Consider the following 11478-nt stretch of genomic DNA (forward strand, 5'->3'; position numbering starts at 1 on the left):
TGAGAGAAAAGAAAAGACAGTAAGCAGCAGAAAGAAAAGATGTTTCATCACCATCTGTTAACTAATATTCACTCAACCCTATCTGTTTTTCTCACATACACATTCTTGAGTTCCTTAGCTTCTGGTATTTCAATGGAGAGGAGGCATTGCATATTGAACATCTGATTTGAATACATGTGGGTCACCTTCAAAGACCCCAAAAAAACCCTAGTCTTTGTGCATTTCTCTATAGAAATGTTACCATTTGAAGCTGCCAATTAACTTAAAAGCTTAAATGGTACGACCAATGTTTTTCCGATGATTTTACAAAGTGAAATGAATTCGAAAAAATATATAAAATTAATTTATTAATTAAATTTTTTTTTTCCTATTTTCTTTCTTTTACATTTTCCCCGAGAACTAAGTTACCATATCCGATTGGACTAGGTATGATCTGTGATGAAAATCGGAGATGAAAATAACATGATTGATTGTATAGGTCTGATCTATGCTAAAATCGAAACTTAATTATTGAGATCTATCTGATTGAGTGGGGTCAACGATGAAAACTAGACAGAATAATGATGTGAACGATCGTATAGGTGTGATTTATATCGAAAACCGTCATAGACTTCATAATAAAAGATATTAAAATGAGATTTAATTCTTTTTTTCTTTGTCGCTTGAGGCATCAACTTTGCTTTTCTTGGTTTTTTTTTTTTTTTTTTAGGGTTTTTGATTGGTCAATTTAATCTTAATCTTAGGTCCACAAAACCATGATGTAGAGAGGTGTGATGAAGGGGGACCAAGTGTGTATTGTGGAAGCTTACACCACTTGAGTTGTTTAACAATACACAATTCCCCAACTAACATCCACTTGTATACATCATCTTTCCAGCTAGTTCAGGACCCCTTCAAATTGAGTGGCTAAACCCTAAGTAGGACCCACAAACACATGGCCACATCACCCATTTGCTTTTGGGGTCTTATTGCTTTTTGATCCCCAAGATCTCTTCTACACAAGTAGCCCACAAAGAACATTCAACAATGGCCTCTCACCCTATTAGTCTCATTTGTTGCCTCCATTGACCTCTTCTTCTTTTCAAATGACAATTCCTAATTACCATAAAAATTATCATAATTAACAAATATTCTATTTTACATTTTTAATTTATAAATATTTTTTATCATTAAATCCAAAAAAAAAAAATATTTTTTTAATCAAAATTATTGTACTTTCATGAAAATAACTTCTAACAAACAAACCCTAATTGACATGATTGAACAAGATTTTCCATTCTGTTCTTTTCTTTTCTTTTGAGGGTAGGCAAGTATGACAAGCAACCCAACTTGAGAAGTCATTGTCACAATCTCCAAACCCTAATTGATTGACTTGCAAGCTTTCCAATTGCATAGCCATGAAAAGGGACATGGCTTCAAATGTCATAGCTAGTGGGAAGGTCATTGATATTTTAATACACATGGCCTGCAAATTTTCTTCAAATTTGCTATTATATTGCTCCATGGGCCCTACCCATCACCTAAAAATTTCCATTTTATTTCTCTAAAATCACCAAAATAATACTACCATCATGTGTTATTACAAGTGCTTTCTACTTGATATGGCACTTCTACCATTTTTATGTATCATCAAAATAGTTTTTTTTTCATAAAAAAAAATAAAAAATTAGGTTCTGTTTAACCATGTTTTCTATAACTTATTTTTAAAAACTGTTTTTTATTTTTTAATTTAAAAATGATTTTTAAAGATAAGTTTATGAAAATATGATCAAACAGTACTTAAGTTTTTATTTTGTTTTTAAAAACGGATGAAAATCATTTTTACTTGTTTTTTACAAATTGTTTTTTATTTCACTTTATTTTTAAAAATTATTTTCAGATAACAACAATCAGATAGTATTAAAAAAAAACTATTTTTAAATCATATGACTAGGCTTTTATTTTTAAATGGCATATAAAAAAAGTGATGATCAAGAAAAAATATTCATATTCGATGAGCTTACACATATTTCATATACAACATCGAGAAATTTTAAAAATCTAACGAATTTATATTACAAATGTAATTTTATCTATATTTATTGTATGTTTGGATATAATTTAATATTTTATATATATATTTTTATACTTTAATCTCATTGTTTTACATCTTTATTTCACGGTTCGGATTTAACCATAAACATATAGATTGAAATTTCGACACGAGACACAATAATATTTAGGTTTGTCGATGAAAAAGAGGTATTAACTTTATAATCATAAAGTAAAATGTCTTTATGTAGGTCAACGGGGACACCTTCTAGTTTAATTTTTGAACCAATCATTCCATACTATAATGCTTAGATATAAAAGTAGGATGCTAAAATGATTTCATTTTCACCATATTTTTTCTTACACTATTGAGGATTTTTAAACCCTGTAAATTAAATGATTGCATTTTTTTCAATGTCCAAATTAATTCTTTGATTTTCAAAAGTAATTTTTGTTATATAAATACAGTGTAATGTTTCATTAAATATAAAATATTTTTAAGAAATATTTTATTTTATAGATAAATTTCTAAATTCAATAAGCTCTTACATGGTCTATTAGAGAGATTGAGATGAAAAATGTCTTAAATATTTCTTTATTTAAATTTATTTTTTTATTTTTTTTAAAGTTCAACAATGTGTAAAATAAGATTCATTTTACAATGATTTTAGAAAACGCTTGTAATTTAAAAGTGTTTTTTTTCAAAAAAAATATTTAACAAAATTTTAAAAAATAATTTTAAAAATATGAAAAATCATTTATAATGTTGTAAAATAGTTCGTTTGGTAATAATCTTATAAAGTTTTTAAGATTTCTAATATTTGAAAATTTTTATCATTTAAGTATTAAAAATATTAAAAATATTTTTTAAAATTACTACCAAACACACTAAAAAAAATACTTAATAAATCATTCTCTTAAAAATAATTTCAAAAAATCATTTACACTCAAAATATCAGCAAACCCAATCTATCTCTTAAATTTTCTTATCGGGATTTGAATTGATTTGTGTAATATTTAAAAAAAAAAAATTAAGCTTGGTAATTGAGTATACTTTGATTGTGTGACCAATTAGAATTAAATTAATTTAAAGTGAAATTTTGAAAAAAAAATAAAAATAAAAAACAACAATAAATAGCTGGTTTGGGATTGTCAATTAATTTGATAATAATCCCATTTTTTAATGTCTTAATCCACCTAATTGTTGCCAACCCTCATGATATTGAAAGGAGGACTTATCCCCCGTGGCCAGACCCACGCGTTCCCTGTAGTCCACCTCCATAAGGTAGACTTTTCACCATCGTTGACTCACTCTGATCATGCATCAACCACTTCACATGCAGCCACGTGTCATTGGTGATCCATGAAGTAGGTCCGGCGTCTGATTTAAGGTTTCTGTATCAGTGGAGACAGCGTAGAGGAACCCCCCTCAGCGCAAGGGTCAAATCAGAGAGATGTCAAAGGAAAGCAATTTAAGGGGCATTTTCGTCATTTAGGGGGGTTTTATTGGCCGATTAGGACCAGAGTTGAGGACAAAGCTGTCATTATCGGAGCGATTTGCCGAAACCACCCTTATATTTTTTTTCCTTTTTCCTCCTCCAAAAACCCGCTTTTTTCTCTCCGCGTTTCTCTCACTTTCTCTCCACATTTTCTTTCCTTCCAATCAAATCACAGCGAAAAGCTGTTTCTCTCTCTAAAACACTTTTCTCTCTCCAGAACTGCACTTTCTCTCTCTAGTTCTGAGTTCTCTTCGGTTTTTACAGCTCGATCTGCTCGAGTATTCTCAATGTCTGCACTGTAAGTCTAGGGTTTCTAGATTTCTCCAATTCCTTCACATTTTTTTGTTCACATTTTCAAGATTTTTGCTGTGCGTACTGTGTAATACAGCTTATTGAGCGGAATTTCTATGTAAGATTTGAGGTGTTAGGTGAATGTTTGTTGTTTGGTTGCTGAGAAAATGTGGGAACAGGAAGGAAAATGAGAACTTGAATCGAGTGTTTTTGTGCTGTTTTGGTCTCGGGGAAATGGAAAACTCAGCTTAGATGAGGCGGCTAGTTGATGGGATTTTTTATAGTGATGAGCAATTTCAGATTTGGAATTTCGATTTGTTTTATTTCCTGCATTTTCTCGGCAACCGAACACGGCATTAGTGGGTACGTTTTGATGGATTTGGAATTTTGACAGGAAGATCTTGGAAATGTTGAAACATAGATTAAGATGAGTGAGACTGAAGTTTCGAGGATGAAGTCTTCTCTGGTTCCGCTGGCAACCTTGATTGGTCGCGAGCTTAGGAACGAGAAGGTCGAGAAACCTTATATTAAGTATGGACAGGCTGCTTTGGCAAAGAAAGGGGAGGATTATTTTCTGATCAAAACCGATTGCCAGAGGGTTCCTGGGAATCCGTCGACTTCGTTTTCAGTCTTTGCGGTAAATATATTTTCTCTAGTTGTTTTCATGAGCTCATTTCAACTTCTAACATATGTTCGATTGCTGACTATACTGAGGGAAAGAGAAGAAAACGCATCTGGCATCGTGGTTTTGTTTTTTTTGTTTTAACTAAGAAATTGGTGTCTGAATATCTCAAAAACAGCATGTTTCCAGAGATCGTTGGTTGTGTTCTGTGTGTCATCGCAAATTATGTTTAAGCAAATGTCTAAACATCGTCCATTTCATTCTCCAAATCCCTTAGACAATCTCTGAACATTGCCCATTACGTATTCCAAATTGTATTTGAACCAAAAGGTCCTTAAGGTTTTGACTTTCATGTTCTATGTTATTTATAAATGGTGAAAAATCTAAATTCAAAATTTTTCTAGAGTAACCAATTATAGTGTCATTGGATTGATGCATCCTACACACCAGTTGCAATTCTAAACTTGGGTTTTGATTTGTAGATTTTTGATGGGCATAATGGTATATCTGCTGCTATCTTTGCAAAGGAGAATTTATTGAATAATGTTTTGAGTGCAATTCCTCAAGGCATTGGTCGGGAAGGTTGGCTTCAAGCCCTTCCTCGGGCTCTGGTTGCCGGATTTGTGAAAACTGATATAGAATTTCAGCAGAAAGGCAAGAACCTATTTCCCTAATTTCAGCATCTCTAAGCCTTGTTGCATATATTTTTGTGTTCTTATCTTTAATATTTGATATAAATGACAGGTGAAACTTCTGGCACGACAGTGACATTTGTTGTGATTGACGGGTGGACGGTGACTGTTGCATCTGTAGGGGATTCTCGATGCATATTGGACACACAGGGTGGTGTGGTTTCTTTGTTAACAGTTGATCACAGGCTGGAAGAGAATGCAGAAGAAAGGGAACGTGTCACTGCAAGTGGGGGTGAAGTTGGAAGGCTGAATGTTTTTGGGGGCAATGAGGTATAACATATTTGATGCCCATACAACTCAAAGCTGAAAGAAATTTTAATTGATTATTCCCTTGTCTTGAATCTTCATGGGTCAAATGTATATGGTTTGTAGGTTGGCCCACTCCGCTGCTGGCCTGGTGGATTATGTCTCTCCAGGTCAATTGGTGACACAGATGTGGGAGAATTCATTGTCCCAATACCACATGTTAAGCAAGTGAAGGTGTGTGCACCTTATTTTGTACTGGTGATGGTTTTATTGCATTTGTGGTAGTCCACCATATTGTACTGGTGATATTTTTATTACTTTCTGATGGTACATTCTAAGTTCAATCTCTTTTAATTGATTATTAAGCTTTCAAATGCTGGGGGACGGCTTATTATTGCTTCTGATGGAATCTGGGATGCTTTATCATCTGACATGGCTGCTAAGTCTTGTCGGGGTTTGCCTGCAGAGCTTGCTGCAAAGCTGGTTGTTAAGGTAACAGCTGACATGGGCTCTTTTCTGACAGTCCAGACTGATCCATGTCGACTTCCCTTTTTTTTTTTATCTTATTATACCTGTCTGTTCACTGTTCAGGAAGCTTTAAGGTCAAGGGGCTTGAAGGATGATACAACATGCCTAGTTGTTGATATGATTCCATCAGATAATCCTGTCTTACCTCCAACACCAAAGAAGAAACAAAACATGCTCAGTTCATTTATCTTTGGGAAGAGATCTCAGAATTTTATGAACAAATCAACAAATAAGCTTTCTGCAGTCGGGGTTGTGGAGGAGTTGTTTGAAGAGGGTTCTGCAATGCTTGCGGAAAGGTATGTTTATTATGATACTCTTTTATCAAATGATATTGCTGCTATTCAAACAGCATCAGTGTGAACAACTTTTGAAAGTTAAACTAGTTTTACCTGGAACCTTGGTCTTTCCATCTCCTTTGCAGGGTCCTTTTTTTATTTCATTTGTGATATTTGTAAATGTCTCTGAAAATCATGTTTTGAGTGATGATTTGACTTATTAATTGCATTATGAATACTGCTATTTGATCACAAGAACGAAAGGGTTACTTGGAAGTGTATTATGTAAGTTCAATAGATGCAATATCATTAATATGCCTGATCCAAGAAAATATCACTAATATGCCATAGCTTTTGTAAATTTTAAGTTTATCAAACTTGAAAGTACCCTTTCAAAAAAAAAGTTTATCAAACTTGAAAGTAGTTGTTCAACCACGATTAGTAGGTATATAGAATTTACTTCATTATTACTATTCTTTCCTTTGCATTATGTTAGTTAATAATTAGAAGTTGTAATAAGCTACATGAATGTTATTTCTCATATTTCTTTTTGTTTCTATAGGCGTAAGATTTGCTTTTGACTGAGGTATTTATTTGTGTTTTACCAGTTTTGATTCACTATATCTCTTGTTTGTGTGCTTGCCAAGGAGCGAGGCTATAATCTTTTATGAAGCAAAAGGCTGCTATTGAAGTTACTAATAACCAACATTAGTTTGTATCTTGAACATAACATTCATTTTTACAATTCATTCTGTGTGCTATTCTTGCTCCATCATGGCTAATTATTTGATTGCTAATCATCATGTCTCATGCAATTATATTCATAGGCAGTGATAGTGTTTCAAATCTGGCAGGCACAACATGTGAAGACCTCCAATAGAAAATTAAGTTATGAGAATAATGAAGGCTTTGTGTGTGAATAAAACGTAAAATAATTAAATATTAAACCACTTCTAGGAAAAAAGGGAGGAAGATGCCAAAAAAAGATAGGGATATGAGTTGCTAACACCCTCTTTAGGGAGAAATGTGGAATATGTTAATTCTATTTTATTTGTAATAACTTGCCTATCAAAACAAAAAAAAAATTATTTGTGATAAGTCATAAAAAAAATGGATCAAAAAAAGGAGAGGGAGAATAAGATATTGACTTGACTAATAGTATCTTTTTTCTTAACAAGTTTGACCACCTGCTATCAGAAAAAAGGTTTAACCAGTTTAAAGATTATGGACACTGAGGAGAGAGGAAAATGATATATTGGTTGACTCTAGTTAATCATGTGTTATTCTTAACAAGTCTAACCTCCTCTATAGGAACGTGGGAGAGAGGAGTAATTTTACAAAGTGGATTCCAAGGGGAGGGACACCAAAATAGAGGAGCATTGGTTATATTAATTAAGCATTACTTCTTAGTATAAAACCAATAAGAAGGAATGAGAAGAAGGTTAGCCCTTTGGAAAAGACAATATTTGTCAAAGGGCGGGAGAATTACCCTCATTAAAAGTACTTTGGCCAGCATACCTATTTACCAATTGTCTCTCTTTCGAATGCCCAAGCTAGTAGCAAAAAGGCTCGAAAAATTACAAAGGGACTTTCTTTGGGGAGGGGGAAGCTTGGAAAGGAAAATCCACTTAATCAATTGGGAGGTGGTGTGCACTTAAAAGGAGAAGGGGGGTTCTAGGCATTCGGAAGATTGATCTCTTGAACAAGGCCTTGTTGGGCAAATGGATCTGGAGATTTGCCCTTGAAAAAAAAATCCTTTGGAAGAAGGTGATCGGGGCGAAGTATGGCCATGAGGGTTTTGGTTGGAAAACTAATGAGGCTCGCGGAACATTTGGAGTGGGGGTTTGGAAGGAGATTTTGAAGGAGACGAATTGGTGTTGGGATAACATAGGGTTCAAAGTGGGAGAGGGGACCAAGGTCAATTTCTGGACTGATCAATGGTGTGGTAATGAGGTGTTGTCCCAAACTTTTCCCCAGCTATTTGCCTTGGCGGTCCAAAGGAACGCTACAGTCAATGAAATGTGGGATTCTAGCCTTGGTCAAGGAGGTTGGAATATTAGATTCTCCAGAGATTCTAATGATTGGAAGTTGGATGCTATAGGAGAGCTGTTTCATATGCTGAGGGACTTGAGGATTTCTTCAGAAGAGGACTCAGTGATATGGAAAAGAGGGGGTCATGGTTCTTTTCGGATTAGGGATGCTTATAAGCTACTGGCAGCCCCTAGCGCCATCACCTTCTTGAAAAAGAGCATTTGGGTGTGCAAATGGAGTTGGTGGTTTGCGGTCGAAAGGGATTCCTATTGGAAGCTTATAATTGGCACGAAGTTTGGGGTTGGTAGTGGAGGTTGGTGCACTTGCGGGGGTAGGGAGGGCTATGGGGTGGGGCTTTGGAAAGAAATCAGCAAGGAAGGGTTGTTGTTGCTCAACAATGTTTCTTTTTCGGTGGGGGATGGTAAAAGGGTGAGGTTTTGGAAAGATAATTGGTGCGGGAACACTCCTCTTTGTGAGGCCTACCCCTCCTTGTTTGATTTAGCGGTTTCTAAAGATGCGAAGGTTGCGGACTGTTGGGACTCAACGGGGGAAGTGGGTGGGTGGAATCCCCGCTTCCTTAGACCTTTCAATGATTGGGAGGTGGAGGAGGTGGAGAGCTTCCTTCTGATCATTCAAGGAAAGAGGCTGAATGCTGATTTGGAGGATAGGATGGTGTGGAAGGAGACGAAGGATGGGATTTTCTCTGTAAAATCCTGTTTCAACTCTCTTGACCACAGCAGTGCAGTCCCGTTTCCTTGGAGAATTATTTGGAGTTCGTTTGTTCCTTCCAAGGTGGGCTTTTTTGCTTGGGAAGCCTCTTGGGGGAAGGTGCTCACTCAAGACCAACTAAAGAGGAGGGGCTGGAAATTAGCTAACAGGTGCCCCTTGTGTTGTGATGAAGAAGAGTCGATAAATCACATCCTTATTCACTGTTCTAAGGCGAAGGTCTTGTGGGATCTCTTGTTCTCCTTATTTGGTGTTAATTGGGTTATCCCTTTTTCGGTTAGAGACACTCTTTTAGGTTGGTTTGCTCCCTTAAAGGATAAGAAGCGGAGTAAGGTTTGGAGGGCAGCTCCTCTTTGCTTATTTTGGACGATTTGGAAGGAAAGAAATAGGATAGTTTTTGAAAATGAAGTCCTATCAATTCAAAGATTGAAAAATTCCTTCATGTGTAATCTCTTATCTTGGGCTAATTCTTCCATAGTTGAAGGCCCCTTTTCCTTGTTTAATTTTGTGGACTGGGTGGGTTCTTGTTGAGGGCTGGTAAGGGTTTGTCCTTTTTGTTTCTGGTTTTTTTTTGTAGGTGATGCTTGTATACTCCCTGTATACTCTGGGTCGCCTTTTATGCCCCTTTTTATAATATTTCTGTGCGTTTATCTATCAAAAAAAAAAAAGGTTCCAACCAAAGTTGCTTTTTTGCTTGGGAGGCCATGTGGGAGAAGATCCTAACTTTGGATAGGCTCCAAAGACGGGGCTAGCACCTTCCTAATCGTTGCTTTTTGTGTGGTTGTGAAGAGGAAAATGTAAATCATATTCTTTTACACTGTATAGTGGTCAGGGTCCTCTAGGAGATCGTCCTTGCCTTGTTTGGGGCTCATTGGGTGTTCCCAAAGACAGTCAAAGAGGTGTTACTTAGTTGGAGGGGCCCCTTTGTAGGGAAAAAGAGGAAAAGGATTTGGAATTCCATCCCGTTATGTATTTTTTGGATGGTATGGAAGGAAAAAAATAGATTAGCCTTTAGGGGGGGCTCTTTAGCTATACAAAAATTGAAAAATTCTTTTGTATGTAATTTGTAGAGTTGGGCTAGGGTGTATATGGGAGAGGAGTCTTCTTCGCTTTTGGGTTTTTTGGAATGGCTTGCCATTCCTTAAGGGGTGGTGAGGTTTTTGTTCATGTGTTTTTGTTTCTAAGCTGCTGTGTATACTTCCTGTATGCTTTGTGGCTTTCCGCCCTTTAATATATTTGCGCTCATTTATCAAAAAAAAAAAAAAGGAATTTTTTTTTATTTTTTTTAAAATGACATTGAATCTGTATAAGCTACTATTGACCATGGTTGAAACTACTACCTTCAGGTTTAGTAAAGTTACAAGCAAAAGGAAAAGACATAATACACATCTCAAAAGCCTTCAGATAATAAGTCATTTAAGATTATCTCCAAGATCCACTGTTTTGATTGCATGCATTTCTTTTATTTTTGCTGGCCCTACTAGAAAATACTCCTGAGCTAAAATTGCACTGCACAAACAAGGAACTTGACCAAGATTTTATGTCTACCCAATGACACAATCCTTTGATGTTAATGCAGCTCACTGGGATAGAAGTTTGGCTTTTGATCTGCCGAGGGATTTATTGACAGTCCACTTTTTCTTGCTTCAATCATTGATACGCTTAGCTGATCAATCACCTATTAGTAGAACATTTGATGACTCAGTCTTCACAGCCAAAGGATCTCTAATAAACCCTAGTTCCTAGTTGACTTAGATTACAAAATATTGGAAGTCTTAATATTCCTGTGATTTGTTTAGGAAAAAGAAACATTTCATTTTGATATGGGGTAATCTTGCATTTGTTTCATTAAAGCATGGACTGTTGTTTTTGCCCTTAAATTAATTGGTTGACATCCTTAACCTAATGACACAGCTTCTTTTCCATAAATAGTTATTTGGAAATTTTAAAAAATTTCCATCTCAAACTATAGTTCTAAACTCCTCCCAATTGCAGGTTGGGTAAAGATATTCCTTCAAACACCAACTCTGGGCTTTTCAGATGTGCAGTCTGCCAAGTGGATCAAGATCAGTCACCAAGCGATGGTTTATCAGTGAACTCTGGACCGTTCTTCTCACCTGCATCCAAGCCATGGGAAGGTCCCTTCCTCTGTGCAAACTGTCGGAAAAAGAAAGACGCCATGGAAGGAAAAAGGCCAAGCAGACCTACAATCACCGCATAACAGTTCATCTGGTAACATAGTAAATATGGGGTATATTTTTTTTTCTCTGGCAGTGTAAGCATGCTTGGTTTTCCTTTCCAAAGGGTGATTATTAAAGATGTGTGTAAGAAATGAGGTAGAGTTACAAGGAATTAGTAGGTGTTTTGGATATTATTAAAAGGGTTTGTGTTTATTCTAGTTTGTGCTCAGCTGGACTAACTGACAAAGAACAAGCATGCCATCTGGTAGACGTATTTGTGATAGTTTGATTGCTAACAGCTTGAATTTGTAAGTAAAAAACGAAGATTGCATAGTAATATCTTCTGTTGGGGGGGCA

General features: G+C 35.6%; 1 protein-coding gene across 1 annotated transcript; it reads left to right on the forward strand.

Moving 5' to 3' along the window:
- Nucleotides 1–3636: 3636 nt before the first annotated feature.
- Nucleotides 3637–11478, forward strand: LOC100249319 (probable protein phosphatase 2C 5). Its single transcript, XM_002282949.5, has 8 exons — nucleotides 3637–3828; nucleotides 4216–4458; nucleotides 4926–5097; nucleotides 5188–5405; nucleotides 5508–5615; nucleotides 5748–5873; nucleotides 5973–6205; nucleotides 10937–11478. Exons 2-8 carry the CDS (start codon nucleotides 4249–4251, stop codon nucleotides 11160–11162), a joined length of 1293 nt encoding a protein of 430 aa, XP_002282985.1. The 5' UTR covers nucleotides 3637–3828; nucleotides 4216–4248; the 3' UTR covers nucleotides 11163–11478.

This window comes from Vitis vinifera, chromosome 14, assembly GCF_030704535.1.
Source record: "Vitis vinifera cultivar Pinot Noir 40024 chromosome 14, ASM3070453v1".
NCBI classification, from domain to species: Eukaryota; Viridiplantae; Streptophyta; class Magnoliopsida; order Vitales; family Vitaceae; genus Vitis; species Vitis vinifera.

Coding starts and splice junctions, on each gene's coding strand:
- LOC100249319 (XM_002282949.5), top strand. CDS start 4,249: ATGAGTGAGACTGAAGTTTCGAGGATGAAGTCTTCTCTGGTTCCGCTG. Junction 5,098..5,187: donor TATAGAATTTCAGCAGAAAG/GCAAGAACCTAT, acceptor TATAAATGACAG/GTGAAACTTCTGGCACGACA. Junction 5,874..5,972: donor CTGCAAAGCTGGTTGTTAAG/GTAACAGCTGAC, acceptor TTCACTGTTCAG/GAAGCTTTAAGGTCAAGGGG.